This window comes from Syngnathus floridae, chromosome 2 (assembly GCF_059516105.1).
Source record: "Syngnathus floridae isolate MCC-2025c chromosome 2, RoL_Sflo_1.0, whole genome shotgun sequence".
Taxonomy (NCBI): domain Eukaryota; kingdom Metazoa; phylum Chordata; class Actinopteri; order Syngnathiformes; family Syngnathidae; genus Syngnathus; species Syngnathus floridae.
Window position 1 is genome coordinate 9,245,998 of NC_142414.1, and position 18,921 is coordinate 9,264,918.

Sequence of the window (18,921 nt, forward strand, 5' to 3'; positions counted from 1 at the left end):
GAAATTTGTGTTTGTCATGTGAAATTGAATTTAAGTGCAGAATTATTTAGAGACCTTAAAAGTGTGGAGGAAGAAAATTCAAATGTCAATCCTTACCATCTTCAGAAGGTCCTTCATAAGACTTGTCGATGGCAATGCGGAAACTTTGGTTGCAAGTGCGTCCCCGGACCATGTGTGGCCGTGGGCGGTGAAATGGGACCTGGCCCTGGATGTCATTCTGCTGGACCTCCGACATGGCTGACTGGAGACTTTCAAGGGAGCTGGACTTCCAGAGGCCCAGGGTTGGGCCCAGTGTTCCATCAGCATTTGCTCCTGGAGCACAGCAAGTACATGTATTAAATGACTGATGAAAAAGAACATAAGAGGACCTTCTTGAAAACAAAATGTCTGCTGGTCTCAAGGAAATATCCATCAAAATAATTAATCCTTCTGTGTAATTGGTAATCGTTGCCAAGTGAGACACAAATCTGCTCCATTCGCCTGCGATCTTAACCAGATGATGTTGTCGTAGCTTTTCGGAACATCAACTCCACAGCACAGATGTCACACTGCTGCAAAGGCATCACCTCCAAACACTTACGAAGCAGTGTCATAACAATCTTGTTTGGGACGTTTATTTCTGCAGTTTTCTCTCATTGTAATTGCTTCTAAGCAGCCATTTTTTTTCTTAATTTTGCTGTTGACAATTTAAAGGTCTATCTTTCAATTACTGGGACTATCTTTTGAAATTGACCTGAAAAGGTTTAATAACAATAATGAGGGACTGGATGAAGGGCATAGAGAGGAACCTGCAAAATAACCTTCCTTACTCAAGCAACTCGTTGGGTAGGACAACGTAAGAAACATGGTTTTTGAAAGGTGATATTTTCATCATTTTAACATTTTCTTGAAAGGATGACTTGAATCATGTCATTGACGATTTTCTTGTTGAAGTAGAAGCTTTAAAGGGCTTAAAAAGGACTAAAAAAGTGAAACTGAAAACACGACAGAGTCAAAGGAGGTGGAGAGTAAAGATATAAGCACAGTGCCTTTTAAGTCTTGTATTGACTTTTTGCGAGGAAGTGGGATTTGCGGGGAAGAAGGGGTTATAAATAGAGAGGGGGAGCGTTCAAGAATAAAACGCTCAATTTGAGAGGCAGGATTTGTGTCACAAATGTAATTATGGCTGTCCAGCTTGCAGCCTGATAGAATTAAGCTCTTTCCAAGCACACTTCTGCACTATTTGGAAAAAAAAAAACATCATAGTGTGCGGATGTGGGTGCATGCTTCCAAAAATTTAATTTTTGATGATGGTGATGGGCATTTAAAGACATAATATTCCAGACAGATTTGCAGTGTGTACTCTTGGCTCTGTGAGGACGAAGGCTAACCCTAACCCGAAATCCAATTCACTTTTGCAAGCCTGCGCATGTGTGTCAGGTGGTTAAGGTTGGTGTTAAATGAATAATGAGGCTTTAATGGAATGGCTGAGTGCCGGAGTTATCGTCCGCTCGATCCAGTGGAGGGTGAAATCAGCGTTCATCACGTATCGTTGGTCACTGCCAGCGGATCCTCTCATGGAATGTGTTTGCATCATGTCCACCTGATTGCCACCGATTCAAGCCGGCATACAAATTTGACAAGCAGCCTCAAAGCCGATCAGAACCAGGATGACGGGCAGTGGCCTTGACAGATGTAACAAGTCCAAGTCAGGCTCAACAGGCACTGCTGTCTTTTTTTGAATAGAACAAATTGTACAGCAGGTATTCAACAAAATTGGGAATATGTGCAGAACCTTGGCTCTAGCTTCTCTTGCTGTCATAGCAAGACCAGGGTTGTTCCAGTGATTTCCGTTTCACCTTGTGGAGCTCATCATAATTCCATTCTGGCAGAATCTTTAAAGGCATTGTTCCGCTTACATATACTTACTCAATTGTGTCTAAGTAGGGTTTTATGGTGTTAAAGGATCTATACAATGGAAAAGTGACCTTTTAATGTCCTACTGTATTTCCAAAAGATGGATCTCTTGAGTTCCTACCCTAACCACCAAGTGTGAAATTAAACAATCTTTTGTTATCTGCCTAATCCAGAAAATTCATCTCTGGGCGAGCTGTTCTGGACTGCTGCTTCCGGATCAAATCCCGCTGGGTCTAATTTACATAATAACCACCCGCTCTCCAAGTTTCTTCACCAGCTAGACTTGGTGTAGATCCAGAAATACTTTCTACACTGTCTGAGGGGCACCCTATCTATCAAGTCTGCGTCTATGAGTAAAAAAACGTTTGTCTTGGCCGACAATCAATTTCATTTCGCACTTAAGACTCCCACAAGTAGAAACACTTCTTCACCTGCTCAAACTTCTAGCTCCATCTTCAGTTGTCATGGTAATGAAATCCAAACCCAGCAGTAGTGTATGACACCCACTTGCGTGATCAAACACATTTTATTTCTGTGGGAACAAATGCATGTCTTATTCATATAATTACTGCAACACTGCCATAAGCGACTGAACGATTGCCATGGTTACAAGAAAGCGACTGAGCGTTAAAACAATGAGAAGATGAGTGCTGACCAAAGACCAAGAATGGAAGAGGGTTTCCCTGTACGTATTCTTTTGTACAAACAGTATATAACTGTGTACACACACTCCTGCTTGCTTGTTAAAGGTTCCGTGCCACAATTTAAAAAAAAATTGTTGAGTTTGCATAATGATTTGGAATAAAAATGCCTATAATGCCCTTGTGCTAGCTATTCTAGGTCAAAAACGCCTGGCAGAGTGGACGGCTGCATTAATATTCGATAAGTACCATACTTGATTGGATTGCTTTACGCTTTAATATGGAAAACATTAAGTAACTCTGATTGATAGCATGCTATATATTGGCAGCTTTCATTTATAACGATATCACGTTTGAATCATTCTGTCGGCTCTTACTATCATTGTGAAGTAGAAGTTGCAGAGATTGTTTGCCCACTAATAGGAAACGTGAGCTGGGTTTAGCCTAGCATGAGATAGGGTTAGTCTTCCATACTATATTGATGTGTCATTGCAAAAGTAATGATGAAAGTTGCAGGAACATAAACTAAATGCAAAATTCTGGTTTCTGACAAATTTGTATAAAAAACAAGTGGAATACTCCAATGCAAACCACAATGCACGGACATCACGTCGCAAATGGCCATAATTCCACTTATTCCCTTCTGCTGTCAATAAAAAACATGATAGTCATGTGTTTCACCACACTAATAAAGTTAAAATAATGAAATTGACAAAGTGAAAAAGATTTAATATTTGGTGACATAACCCTTACTTGCAATGACTGCATCAAGCCTGCATCTTGTTGACTGTTCCTTTCTTCATTTGAAATGCTTTTCTAAGCCTTTACTACAGTTTCTATTGGCAGGGTTCCTGCAGTTTTTTTTCAAGTTAAATTTAAGATTTTTAAGACTAAAAAAAACAGAAATAAAGTTAAAACCTGTTTCACAGTCATATTGATAAAATGGAAAAAAATGTAAATTTGTGAGGGGGTTTTCTGCAATGTGCAAATGTATGAATGCAGCATATTGAGTAGATATAACATCACCATAGCGCCGACAACAGGCACGTTGAAAAAGGTCAGCGATGGTGGGAGTTTCTTGCTTACTTCTCATAGCGGTTATGTGCTTGGAACATTTAGCATGGGACTTTATGCCTACTGAACTCAATTCTTTGCTTCCCATATGATGCAACAAGCATAGGTATACACCGGTTTGAATTAAAGGCAAATTTTACTCAACTGAGCTTTGTTAAATTTACATTTCCTCGTATCGCTAATATGATGGAATGAGGATGGACTTGTGCCGCTGAAGAGTGACGTTGCGCACTTCACAGCAAGTACGTAAATGACCTTGATTCATTTTGAAGTGAGGCAGAGCTGCAGTGAATGGTGTGCTCTCCAGACTGCGGATTGCCAGGCTAGTCAACATTTGCATCTTAAGAATCTAATTAAGCAGCAGCCACACAAATACATTTGAGAGACACATCCGAAAAACAAAAAAACAAGAAGGAAAAAAGAAGGTACTCCTACATTGTGTATACTGGTGGCATCCAGCAAACAATGCTTCGTACAAGGCCACTTCTGTCAAGTGGCGTGCTTGTCAACACATTTCCAATTCAAGTTAAGGGCAATCCCAAGTGCACCATTCAGTGGCAACACTTCATCACTTATCACTCATTTGACATACTACTTAAGTCCAGAGGAGCTGCTGTGTCAATAATTGTGTCTTTCTGTTCTTTTTGGTACATAGAAGTATTTTAGCTATATCTACGTGAATGGCTCAAATAACTGCAGAGTGCATACACACCTTTTCAGAATCATCAGCCAATTGAAACAATGATACACACAAACACAGTACTTGCACACTTCCAACTCTGTCAAGATTACATATAAATATTTGTTCGGATTACACAACCTATCCCATTTGCATTTGACTTTTGATGCAAGTCTTGATTCACTGTGGCGTATTTACCGCACAATAAGGCGCACCGGATTATAAGGCGCACCTTGAATGAATGGCCCATTTTAAAACTTTGTCCATATAAGGCACACCGGATTGGATTATAAGGCGCATAGAATAAAAAAATCAACGTTGCTCAAACGTTAATGCAATCACAATATAGTAACACTCAAAATAGTGTAAACAATAACAATATATCAATAACTCAATGTTGCTCAAACGTTATCACACAACACACAAAAAAAACACATAAAGCTTACTTTCATAAATTAGTCCTCAATCACAAATCCATATTGGTCCATATATAAGGCGCACCCGATTATAAGGCGCACTGTCGGCTTTTGAGAAAATTGGAGGTTTTTAGGTGCGCCTTATAATGCGGAAAATACAGTAGTTAACCGCGGCATATACAGGTGGGAAATTGGTATCAGCTAGGTGTACAAAGAATGAGGATAAGCACCTTAAAAAAAATCAGTGGATGGATGGGTGTACTTAATTGCACGGTAGCTTTAATGGTAAAATCGGCCTTCATTATGCAGGGACGCACAAGCAGCTAGGCCTAATCGATGCGTAGCGAACAATCATCAACATGGCAGTTCACAATTTCAACCCCCAGCGGCCTGAACACAGCAGGAGGAAAGGGAGGTGGAAGCCGGATCCTGTGCTCTTAAACTCTCATTGTCATGGCTGGACAAGTCACCGGATTAGCTTCAGCTAAACATGGCATATAAACTGGACTGGTTGCCCGAAGACAGTCATTCACGCTCACATTCACACTAATAGGCTATTTGGAGTCTTCAACTAAACCAATCTGTTTTGAGAATGCCCGAGGAAGACAAACACTGAGCAAGTTCAAATGTCACCCAAAAAAGGTGAGAACTGAGATTCAAACTCAGAATCAGTGATTGGAAGGCATATGTATTTGAAAGTGAAATACAAATGAAAAAAAAAAAGAAGAAGAAACAAAATGAATGAACTAGGGAGGAGGAGGAGGAGGGAAAAAGAGATGAGTGGAGCACTTCCGCCTGAGAGGAAAAGAGGGTTTTAGCCAGATTAAAGGAAGCCAGGCAGGCCTTTTAAGACTATCCATCTAATGAAATATGTCAAACCCATAAAAAACTCTGAGGCCATTTAGGAGGGGGGGGGGGGAAGCCTGCCCAATGCGCTGTGTCAGCAAAAAAGAGAAACGCGCAAAAGCATTGTCAATACGCTTTTGCAAAGACGTCAGCAGGAGATGAGAGGAAAAACAACGAGTGGAATGCTACAGAGTATAAATAGACACATTCATTTATCCGGGGTCGTTGAGTTACGGGCAGTGATAAGACATTCCAGGAAAATCATAGCAGTGGAGATGGCGGGGGGAGTTGGTAGAAGAAAGGTAGGAGGATGAGGCGGAGGAAGAGGTGGTGGAGGAGGAGGAGAAGGCAAAGCGACTGAACTTGTGCTACTACTGAGTAGAAGGCCTTTGAGGTCAGCGATAGTGTTAAGGGCATGCGTATTTCGCCAGCAACAATTTGTTGTTGCATGTGTTACATAAAACCAAGAGGAAAATAAGAGGAGATATGACACCTTTAAAGACAATTGAGATCTTTTTCTTAAAAGGCCAAGATAGCCCAATCCAACGTCAGCCAAATGTGACAGACGTCTATCCCCTGTGGTATTGTCTCGAATGTAACGCTGGAAAAAAAAGACCTTCTGCGCATGCGTGAGATGAAATATCCATTCCTACCAGTTAAACAGTCGTAGAAAAAGCCAACCAGAAAGCTCTTTGGGCGGGGCGGCATATAAAAACGTAGAAATTCGAGATTCGTAACTTCCTGATCTTGCCTCAGCGCAGCTGATTCACTAGCTGATATTCGCGAGTGACCAAATATCCGAACATTACAACGCCAATTGCTGAATTGGCCAGAAACGCTAAACAGACACTTCCCAACGAAATCCGATGTTAAGATTGTGAGAGATACATTAACCAGACGGCGCAAATTGATGCCCGCTCGTTTCCTGACGTCAGATTGGTCTAGCTCGGCCTTAACCTCTTACCGTTCTTGTTTTGTATGTCTGATTTAAGTGCTCGCTGAGCCTTAAGATATGATTGTATCTTAAAAAGTTGGGCATTATTCAAATCTCCTATTTTACTGTTGTATCACTTGAATGAGCAAGTAGCCAACCATGGACAGTTGCTTGTTGATGTGACACAAAAGCAGGAGACCAACAAGCATGTGCCTGCCCCCTTTAATTGAATCGAAGCTCAGCGCCACTGGTTAGTCAGTCAGCCAACAATCAGCTAATGAGTTAATGATTGGATATATTATAACTCACCCTTTCTATGTCCAGCCAATGATCTCACGTTACTCTCATCCGCCACTAGAACACACAGAAAAAACAGAAAAGACAAAATTTTTCCCCATCTCGTAAAACTAGTCCAACATTTCATTACAGTGTGAGTCAGGAAGCTTCTGCTACAACTAGTGCGGAAAAAAAAGCATAAAATACAGATAAACAGCATTGTGACTGTGAAATAAAATGGGATGAGTGCGACATTAGCAGGAATAAAAAGGAAAATAAAAAGTGAAAGGGACACCATCGTCATCCTGCTAAGCGGCACCCAATTTAGCCCAACAAGATTGCTGCTCGCCACCACATGGGGTCCACTAAAGGAGATAATAATAGGTTTTCATTGAGCTGCTTTTGCTCTGAAATCATCATTTGAATTTTTTATGAGGTCAATTTTCCCAGGGGGTCGATTACTAGGATAAGGCAGAACTGAAAGAGGCTGAAATGATACCAGGTTTTAAGTGAGGGCAGTCGTGTTGTGCACGACAACGGAAACACAATGCCATCAAGATAAATTGTCATTCATAGAGTAGTACGACGGTTTGTGTTCTTGCACCACAGTAGCAGATTAAAAATGGAAACACCCCTTTGCTCTGCAGTTTATCGTACTTAAAATATGGGAGTGTCAGCTCATATTGTTTCTACGTCTGATGATGAACAGCAGCGTATTAAAACCCGACCAGAACTTGCACTAGTCATCGTGCCTGGTGTGTTTTGATAAGTATGTATTTATGCTTTGGTCGATACACTTGAGGCTTAAGGCATTCAAGGTCAACGGAAGGGAGTGCCTCTGGTTCGGGCAAGTGCTATTTAATAAAAGCCAATCTATACCAGAGCGCTGATAAAGCTGAACACGAGACCGCAAAGCCTGAAAGGTGCTCATGACTGGCGGAAGGTTTCTGCTTCAGTCAAGACCCAATCGAGAAGTGGAGATATCAAATAGGGGAAACACAAACACTAGAAATGGCCAAAGATTGCGAGAAAAGGGCGGGGATGGAGAGGGTCTCAATGGGGCAGGAGAAAGTGAGTGAGTGTGATAAGACCACCCTTGTCCATAATGAAAGGCAATCAAGCTTGGGTGGCAGAGGCCTATGCTGGAGGAAGAAAGCCAATCCGCCGAACCTAATGAACCAGAATTGGAAAACAGAGTCATAGCAAATAGTGACAGAGGAGCGGCTTTCACACTGAGCGATGGCTGAAGAGGAGGGAAAAAAAGAGAACCAATATTTCACAAAGATGAATCTAACAGGGGCTTGGTGAGAACAATAAAATTGTAAAACAAGAAAAAAGAAACAGTGAGGGTCACAGAACGTCGATACAATGAGCTAACCTTAGTTTTCACTTTATACCCAATACAAGCACACACAAAATCGCTGTGTACTGATCCAGAAGTGCTGGTGTGTGATCTCACCCAGGTCCATGCTTTTGGATCCTCTATTTCGAAGCATCTTCTCCTTGTTGGTCTTTTGGCCATCCGTGGAATGCTCACTGCAAAACAGACACCCATTTTCAAAAATTTTGTCAGGATGCCCTCAGCAAGGAAATTAATTCAATATAAAATCCAACACGAATCGAACGAAAGATAACATAAAGAGACAAACAAACTACACAAGACCACCTGTTGGGCGAAAGACAGCCTCAAGCAAGGTTTTGAACTTTTCAACCCACAGAAAAAAGCATGTGATTATTTGTAAACCCCCTAAATGCTCATCCCACTGCTTTGATGGTTCCACATTATGGACATGTTTGGCCAAGTTGTGCAAACATTACCTGGCTCTCCCAGTGGCAAACACACAAGAGGATTTATGTCCTCTGGATGTCGATACAGTCATGTGACATTTAGGCTCTACTATTGTAATCTATATTTTCGAAAGAAAAAAAAAGAAAAAAAATGAAGCTATTCCTTGTCATACAGATTCATGCACATCATTCAATCCGTCTGTAATCCTTTTCAGAATTTTGTGTCACTCAGTGAATGAAATTAGTATGGTTGCTAATATTTTGTTGATCTTTCCTACTGTGTGAGTTGAGGGTTGGCATGGCCATGAACCCCAAAATATATACATATTCAAAAGGATACGTCAAATTTCAACTACATGGTGCTCGGGCACTAATAACTCCGGCCTTGTGTGTGATTTAATAGTGTTGATGATTGTGCAAGTGTGATGTGTTGGGTTCACCTGTAGCGAGAGCGAGTGAAAGCTGAGTCTCTAATCATTTCCTCCACTGTTCGTGGGGAAGAGCCCTTGGGGAAGCCTTCCTGAGAGTCTTCCTGATTGTTGCCATAGAGACCATGGGTGCCATTGGTGGTTGCAACAGGATACAGAGCTAAAGAAAAGCAATATTTAATTTTGTGAGTTTTCCACACAAGTTATCGTTGAAAATAAAATATAAGTAGCACACAGAAACAAAAAAGCTCCTGCCTCTAACTTGAACTTTGGTTGAGGTTAAAGAAAAAGAAAACAACACTCCTAAAAAAAAAAAAAAAAACGATAAATCGCTAGACGCAAAAAGTAACTTTTAAATAAATAAAAGAAGCTATACACTGAAAGTGGGATGTGGGGGAGCTTACGTAATTACAAAAAAAGAATCCAAACAAAGGCATAAAACAACCTCAACCATCTAAAACACGAGAGAATGACTTCCATGCAAAAGTATCACTCAAACTCAACATTTCCACAAATCCCTTTTGTGTTTATAAAATACAATTTCTGCCATAATCTGATGGACAACTGACAATGAGGAGAAGATCTCCAGCTCCCAACAGAAGGACATAAGGATGGGAAATAAAAAATGTAATCAAATCAATCTGTGAACCTTTTCTCTGTTGTGTTTGTTTTCTTTGAAGACACACATGTCGCGCAACTATTTATGCAAATCAGCCAATTACACCGACATCACAATTCCAAGGTCAGATCTTTTTCTCAACACGAAAACTTCAGGGGAAAAAAAAAACTGGCAGTGACTTTTCCTTTTGCCAATAGAAATACTCCCGGGTGAGCCTTTGATCCATGAGCGCAGATGGCACTGGGGACGAAGGAGATGTGTCCCCCTTCCGTTTTATAAAGACCACAATCCGTTCCCTTCACTTTTGTCACATAAGGCGACACAAATCTTCAGTAAAACAGAGGATTAAGCTTCCTGTTCCATTGGGACAGAAACGGACCCTGCTTAGTGGATGTTATGCTACAACTGATCATGTGTTTACATCATACAAAAGAATTTAAGCATTCATCCTTCTCTGTTTGAATTTTAATCAACCCTCTTCCTAAAATAGGAACTCCAACTCAGCCAATAATATTGCAGTGGGGCTGCTTTTATATATTTCCGGGCATAAAAACAGCCAGGCAAGCAATCAGGTGCAATTTTGTTTTTCTTTTTTTAAGCAATTGCGTCGTGACAACAATTGCCAAACTTGTAAGAATGATGTAGTTGTATGTTTATCCTAAACTTACATTTATATTATGTGTTTTGTTAATTTGCTCCGTTGTTTGGTTTATTTATATAAGTATTACTAATAATCCTGCGTTTGTTCTTTACGGCCAACTCATTTCTTAATTTGAATTACCACTCATTCGTGCACAGCACTATTATATATGTATGTATTTTATTTTTCTTACAAAATTGATCCACCACCCTCCCACACTTCCAAAATCCCATCTGCGCCCTTGCTTAGATGTAACACTGCTTGAAAGAAATGTAATATATTGGATAAATGGGCAGATAAAAAGTTGTAGGTCGTCCAAAAACATTTTGCTTTCACTGAGTATTCTGAATTGTCCAAAGATGGAATTTGAGTGTGAATGGTTGTCTAGTCTGTGATTGACAGGTGATCAGTTCAGGGTCAACCCAGTTTTTTATGACCCTGATCTGGATAAGCGAGACTGAAAAATGGATGGTTGGCGATTCCTAATGTGGAGCATGAAAATGCTTGAATGGCTGCTCAAGTGGCGTTAAAAAAACAAACAAATAAAAAACCTGTCGGTCAAAAGACACCACAAACACATGCTGACACACATGCTGTGCACACAGATAACGGAAGTACACAACCCCTAAGTGTTGTGACAGTTCAGATGGAGAGTCAAGCGTACACTCACCACTCCCGGTGCCGCCATACGAATACTTGTCAGTGAGACTGCTGCCGTCGAGCTCGGAGGGTCTCGAAGCCCCCTGGTAGGTACGGTGACGCTGAGGCTCCTGAAAAACAAAGTACAAAGAAGATAACAAAAGCTGACAAACATGGATATTAAAGGCTCATATCCAAAAATATGTGCAGCGTGCAAACCAAATGTGACTTATAAAAAATGTATGATGTTGACTAAAACATCACAAGATTAAAGTTCCTCATTTTATTACCCTGTAGGATTAGACGAGTGCTGTTTATTCCTTCTGTTGATTGCATTTCAGATGACGACTGAATATATGTAAATCATGTGAATCAGGGAACACATTTGATGCTTGGGAGAAATTTTGGAAGTTCACATTTATTTCTGGTACCCAAACTTGCATTTAGATAGTTGTCATAATTTGAATTATTACTTCACACTGCCAATCAATTGTGATTTGGCGAGCAGGGAGCAAAGTTTTTTCATGGACAAGAAGATTTAGAGCACGTCAACGTATATTTAGGTGACCCGAAATTTTGGAATATATTTAAAACTTTTATTCAAAAAGTACACAAATGTTCACGGGGAGGCTCCATAGAAAATTGGAAGGAGCTCTTTGCCCGACAACTTTGATAAGAAGATACTTTTAAAGATTATGATCGTGAATAAATGCTAAATAAACAAAACACAACTAATCAGATGAGACACACTTAAATGTTTACACAATGTGCTGCATTTCATGTCATCAATACTGTCAACTAAACCTACCCATCATTAAAATCCAGCTAGAGTATTCTAAAAAATGTACATGGGTCCATTGTGACAAACAACCAATGGGTGTGGAGCACATCCACTCTTTGGTGGAGATAATAAACATGTACCTGCACTCAATTCAAAGCCCGATAATAAGCATCTCTGCCAAGGTCCTAATTCCTGCTGGTCCCCGCTCAACACAACATAAAGCAATTAAGATTATTTTTCCCACGGACTGACTGACACACACCAAAGGAACCTCCCACCTTCTAAAGATGGAGATAGGGGGATTGATGGAGGATTAAATAAGCTTCTCCCGGACAAATACACGTGCAGCTGTCACAAACAGTATAGAACAAGCCATATAATAATGAAAGGTTTGCCTATCACAAGAGTCCCAAGGGTATCATTATTAACTACTGTATCTGCTGTCAATCACTTTTCAGATGGGTGGAAAATTTGTGACAGTACCACTGACACCTTAATCATCGCCTTCTCGCACCCCGCAAACAGACAGCCGGAGGCAAAGCAGACGGCTCACCCTTCAAAGTGTGTCTGAATCCCACCATGATACGTAAACAGGAGGGGAGCCATCTATTAGGCTGGCTGCAACCTCCAGCCGCATGTATACATACAATAGGCTTCTGGAGGCTTAATGTGGATATAAATTTACACACCCATGTTCAAATGCTAGGCTTTTGCGATATAACAAACAACAAATAAATATTTTTTTAGCTTAAATTTATTTATTTATTGATTGACTTATTTATTTATCTATTTCTTTCTTTCTTTCTTTCTTTCTTTCTTTCTTTCTTTATTTATTTATTTATTACTGACTTTTAAAAGATGTTTTATGGCATCAATGTGCCTCATTTTCCTTTTTTTTACGATGAGTCTGGGTGTCTAAAGATTCGTCTGAAGGTTTGAGTGTGCAAAACCAGTAGATGTGAAACCTGATCTAATCTCTGGGCACACCCAGATTAGCTAAAAAGGTAATCTGTCTGGGTGTGTCAACCAGGGAAACAGGCAAAATAGCTCAGCGATCGATTTTGTGTGGTTCTAACTAAATGTGGAAAATAGTAGATGCAAATATAGCATGTAAAAATTAGCTTGCAAAATATCCAGGGTTAGCTAGAGATCAAACTTCAACTCGTACGGGCAATTAATTTTCCATGGTGAAAATCATCAGCACTACCCAGAATGCAAAAACTTCACTTAAACAGGGCGGTAGATCGCGGGCAACATGCCCACCAACGATTCGCACAGTCTGTTAAATTGAACATGCAATTTAGCACCCACTATTGTGGAGCTTAATAAATCAGGCTCTAATTGTTACGAGTGTGCATACCAAAGGGAATAATGCAAAGGCAAAAAAAAAGCAGGCAGGCAGGCAGGCAGACAGAACAGAATAGCTTTTAATAAGCAAAGAGTGCAAATGGAGAAACTACGGTTGAAAACCCAGGGAAACATAAAGCAGCATGCAGGAGGCTTTGGATTACCTTTATTAAAAGAGGAAAGTCAGGCAGGTGAAATGAAAATCAGAGTGCATTGTGCTGTAGCAATACAGAGATCAACAGAAGGCTTGATTTTCATTCCAGGCAAAAATGAAGAGCAAAGACTACAGGCTACAGACAAGAGTGATGTGAGAGGTGATGAGGAAAATTACCAACAAAGATCATTTCCATGTACCGTATTTTCCGCACTATAAGGCGCACCTAAAAACCTCACCTAAAAAAGCAGTGCGCCTTATATATGGACCAATATGGATTCGTGGATGAGGACTAACTTATTAAAGTAAGCTTTACGTGTTTATTTTGTGTGTTGTGTGAGATTAACGTTTGAGCAACATTGAGTTATTGATATATTGTTATTGTTTTCACTATTTCGAGTGTTTGTGATTGCATTAACGTTTGAGCAAGGTTGAGTTATTTATTCTATGCGCCTTATAATCCAGTGCGCTTTATATATGGACAAAGTTTTAAAATGGGCCATTCATTGAAGGTGCGCCTGATAATCCAGTGCGCCTTATAGTGCGGAAAATACGGTATTCAAACAAGTGGACACGAGAGGTGTTGAATACAAAGTCAAGAAATATTTATGCAAGCTACACGTACGCACAGTCATCAGAGTCCACCAGAGAGCCACAGGTGACCGTGTCGCGTGTGGTTGTGTGCATAATAATGCAAATGTGTTTCTCTGTATTTCTGAGTGCTTGCTTCACTGCTGTGCATGGGCGGGTCACCATACATCTGGCCTGCCATTGCCCTGATGTCTTCTGTGTATGCGTTCAAGCTGCCGTGAGTGTGACCATGAGAAGCACCGTGTGTGTCAATATCTGGTTGCACGTGTGTGTCTCCTTGTGTGCGGCAGTACTCCACGTTCCTCATTTCTTCCGTAGTTCTCGTAAAGCTTCTCGGCGTGAGGCCATGAGACGCAAACTCGAGCCCGTAGCCGCTGGCTTCCTCTCGGTATTCAACGTTAGCGTGTGCGAGACCAAATGTGTAACAACTGCGTCTCTCCCTATGGTGCAAGCCGTGGGAGCTGTGTGTCCCCCCTGCTCTGTGTGCGGAATACTGCCGGGGGATGTGAGGTAGGGGCTCAGACGCTCGTCTCCACGGTGTCGGTAGGAGGGAGAAAGAGCGCTGAGGTGGCTGGCTCATGCTGGCCGCTTGTACCTGATTGTCGGAAGATTGATGAGAGGTGGCTTGATTGGTGGCAGCATTTATGGCATTGGACTGCCCCTGCAGGAAAAAGAACAAAATATGCAGAGGGGTAGATTGAGAACTTCTATCTAAATGCTGAGGAAAAATATTTTTCTTAGGGGTGCTTCGAAGTGAGTTTTGGGGTGTAGTGGTTGTGAGCCCTGAAATATATTTTTACCGGGACACAAACTATAACATATCGCAAACCCAAGCTATGAACTCATTATGAGGCAGTGCTTATATTTATTATTTGAATATAATGATTATTGTACATCTTTACAGGATATTGAACCGGGTCCCGGAATGTTTTTTTAGTTTACATTTTAGGTAAATACAACTAAACGCTTAATTGAGAAATAGGGCAAACAAAAAAAAAATTAAAGAGGGGGGGGAAAAAAAGCACCGTATTTTCTGCACTATAAGGTGCACCGGATTATAAGGCGCACCTTCAATGAATGGCCCACTTTAAAATTTTGTCCATATATAAGCTATATACATTTGGCCCGCGGGCCGGACTTTGGACACGCCTGCTGTAGTGGCTCAATATTGGTCCATATATAAGGCGCACCTGATTATAAGGCGCACTGTCGGCTTTTGAGAAAATTGGAGGTTTTTAGGTGCGCCTTATAGTGCGGAAAATACGGTAATGTTAATTTTTGTTGTTGCACTTAAGCTAATCATGCAATCATCAACACAATGTAGCGTTACCTCCACTTTGGATGCTCGCAGCACCACGAGCTGGATGGTGCCCCTGGCGTTGCCCTCTGACGACATGGAGCGCCTCAACGTCTCCATTGCGGCATTGTTGGACCGTCCAAGCAAGGCTTCGCCATTGACTGCTATCAGCTGGTCATTTACTCTCAGCCGGCCATCCTGTGACAAAAAGTGTCGGTGCTGATGTTAAACAGCCGAGCTGGCATTAATAACAACATGAAAAACACACAAGGTGCGGAATAAAAATAAAAGGGAGAGGCTTTCTAAAAGCTAAGGCGAGATAATTGTAGAGTTAGTAATCTCATGAGAGCCGGAGCGCCGTGATAAATATATAGCAAGGCTAATGGAATAGCCTCCATGGGCACTAGATCATGTTTAAGTGTTTTACAAAGCAGCCACTTGTTAAGAGCCAATACAAGGCGGTGCCTTGGAGAAGGCGAGGAAGAGAAACCAAGGTATAAGATATCTGAAACGTGCCAAACGAAAGACTTGGCACAGAGAAAAATGAATAAAAAGACAATGAAAACACACAACGACTGTGATGTTATGAATGGTCCATTAGGGCCGGGGTTGACCTTTGAACCCACTTCATTAATCAAGCACCGTCTGGACTGATGTCAAAAAACAACAAAAAAGGCCAGAACGATATATTCAACACATTATGACTGGATTTACACAACGTGTTTCAATAAGAGACAATTTGTTTTTTTGGTCTGAAGTGAAACAGCTTCATTGCAGCATGAAGAGACCATGGAATTGAACATATTTTGATAGCAATAAGGACACTTTGAAATATGAAAACAAATCTGATATGTGAGCTATGTGCCAATAAGAATGCAAAATAAATTCACAGGTTAGAAATATCCTGTATCCAATAAGTGCTTGACGTAATTTAAACAGGTTGGTGACATACACATCTGCAAAAACAACACAAATAAAAACGTTAAAAAAACACCCACTCTAAATCGAAAATACAGTATTTTATGAAACTACAAGTCGCTCCAAAGTGTAAGTCACTTTTATTTATTTTAATTTATTTCAACATAACAGAGACCTAGAAGAGTTGAGCTCATACTCACGCCCACATTGCATGACTATTACTTTTCTTTTTTTTTTTTTTTTTTTTTTTGGTGGTGGTTGGTAAAGACTTTTGAAGTATTCGCCAACCGCTAAAAGAAAGTCAACAGGATTAGGGTATGGGGATTTTGCATGCCAGTCAGAGCTCTAATTTTAAAATATCTAAGACACACCTGAGTATAAGTCACAGGACCAGATAAACCATGAAAAAAAATTGTCATTTAAAGTCTGAAAATTATAGTACAGTCACAGCCTAGAAAATTAAATATGGTTTAAATAGAAATGGCCATTTTAACCATTCATTTCAACCTGTCATTTTTGTCTTGGCCTGCTTTACATGCAGGCACATGTTCAAATCCTAAAAAAAATTGTATCCATGTTTTTGCCAGTCTTGGCATAAACCCTGCAGAATTATACAGGGGAAAAGAGGAGGAAAATAATTAAATGTGTCAATTATGAGCATGAATGCAAATGTACTCCGGTCCCTTGACAGGCGCGATATGAATCTAAGTTATTATTCTTGATGTTATTAAATAAAATAATTGAAGATGTTGCACTAAAGCAATATGGAGGTTACCTTGATTTCTCACAGCTCAATGTTGACACATGGAATTATTTGTCTGCAATTTGGGCATCGCTTCATGTATCCATTAAACGTCATTATGAATATTTGTCACTTGTCAGACAGACGTAAATGGAGCCTAAATTTTCTTGAGTTCTCTTAAAAGTAGTCTTTAAAGTGATGCAGATCAGAAAAAGGGGAAAAACTTTTTTCAAATGTGTTTCAGGGAAATAGGTTAGTTCTCACCATGAGTCCTTTTTCATCTCCTCCCCTCTCTGAGTGACGGTTTGCGTGACATTTCTCAGCGGAACCTAGCGTCCCCTCCTCCGCCCCAGCCTGCTGCCGTGAAGTCTCATCGGGACCCTGTGCTGCTTTTCATTACCATGCATCAATAGTGAGGAAGAGACACGCTCAAACGTGCAATCCCCCGTCTATTGTGACCCCAATGAGTGTTTCCACATTTCATGATTTTGTCCCTCTTTATTCTTCTTTTAAATCTTTCCCATCTTTTTAGTTGTCGCTTATTTCTTCATTCCCTCACTACTGTCTCCCCTTCTTCCCTTTTGTGTGATGTCGTCCCAGAAACCTGCTTTGCATGTATCTTATTGTCCCGTTCTGTCTGAATGCAATCTGCTGTCAGAAAAAAATACTTCTGAGGCTGCTTTAGGAAGCAAAGATCCTGTCTAGCTTTCCCGATCCCAAACCAGACTCCTTTCTGTGTGCTTCCTCATCGGGTGCTACAGCTCAGCAAAGAGCGGCACTAGAAGTTGAGATGAGGAAAAGAGAAATTGTATCTCCAAAGTGCTGACATGGGTGTTTTGTTTTTTTTTGACTCACAACTAGAAGTGAGTGAGGAGTGCTCAAGATAAGATGGTTGCAGAGTTGATGAAACAAAGCCACTTGAGGTCAAGGGGGGGGTCAAGGGTCTACATAAGAGATGTCCTGCAATGGAGGAGTCGTGGTGTTGGTGAAAGACAGGAAGAAAGACAAAGAAACGACCAGGGTGGCAAAGGAGCATACAACAGGAAAAGAGAAAATGGCAAAAGCCAGACATGAACAATGACAAGAGTAATGGTAGGACAAATGAACAGCAGTTCATTTCAAGATGACTCCTTATATTTGTTTTGTTTCCTATTAATTGATTTATTCAAAATGCCATCTTGAATTTACGAGTCAGAGCAGTAGTGTAAAACATATGACCGGATATAAATTCAATCTGGTCTATAAAACCAAGTTAAAAGTGACAAACGTGTGTATCATGGTAAGACGGGCAATACCGTATTCAGATTTTATTTGTAATGCGATGTATTAAAACAAAGGTAAAAGACCAACTTACTGCTATTTCTATGACAAATCCAAATTTCACTGAAATTAGGAAATTGTGTAAAATGTAAATGACAACAGAATAAAATAATTTGCATTTTTTTTTAACTATAATCATTTCAATACACCACAAAGACAATAATTTTAATAGGGATGGGTGAGTACTGATACCAGGGTTAGTTATCGGGCCGAGACGAAGCCTTATTCCAAGGTATTGTAATCGTGATGGCAGTCAACACCAGCATTAGTCGCCCTCATCCATCCATCCATCCATCCATCCATCCATCCATCCATCCATCCATCCATTTTTTTTAATAGATCAATAAAAACTGACATACCTTGTAGGCAGCCCCTCCATGGATGATGGACTTGATGAAAATGCCCAAGTCCTCGCCAGTCTCTCTAGATTTGTTGCCCTTCAAGCTCACTCCGAGGCCGGCAGAACCCGTCTCATTGAGTGGGATTTCATACATGAGCTGCTCCCTGCCGTCCTCCAATACCAGACTTCCAGGATCTTCATCTTTCTAAAAGACAAAGAAAGATGGGCAATGGAAGCCCCAGTGTATGAATGACATTTAGAAAGATTAAAAGCCTCCTTGCCCACTTTTAATAACTACGGCTGTGTATGATCGCTGAAGCTTGAGCTTCAAATCAAATGGACTAACTGATCTTAAGTTCTGCCACTATTGGTTCTACTCAAAACTCCAGGATTGAGAGGTAGTACAGGCTGAAGGTAATCTTCTTTTAAATAAATACATAAATAAAAATAACATGGACCAGAAGTTGAGTAGAGAAGCAGGTGTTTTGTAGTGAAAAAATAGATGAAGGTAGGGAGTGAAAAAAATAATACAGTCGTGTCGAGAGGTTATTCCGT

At 40.5% G+C, this 18,921-nt stretch overlaps 1 protein-coding gene across 1 annotated transcript in view; it reads right to left on the bottom strand.

Annotated features, from left to right (window-relative positions):
• The window catches only part of LOC148401610 (partitioning defective 3 homolog B-like), an 81,605-nt gene that overhangs the window by 32,868 nt on the left and 29,816 nt on the right, over positions 1–18,921 (bottom strand). Inside the window, exons 11-18 of the mRNA XM_088357061.1 lie at positions 18,386–18,571; positions 15,080–15,244; positions 14,345–14,410; positions 10,908–11,007; positions 8,991–9,138; positions 8,222–8,298; positions 6,796–6,840; positions 97–312 (exon numbers count right to left, since the gene is read on the bottom strand). Coding sequence (XP_088213187.1) covers positions 97–312; positions 6,796–6,840; positions 8,222–8,298; positions 8,991–9,138; positions 10,908–11,007; positions 14,345–14,410; positions 15,080–15,244; positions 18,386–18,571 — 1,003 coding nt within the window. The remainder of the gene's footprint in view (positions 1–96; positions 313–6,795; positions 6,841–8,221; positions 8,299–8,990; positions 9,139–10,907; positions 11,008–14,344; positions 14,411–15,079; positions 15,245–18,385; positions 18,572–18,921) is intronic.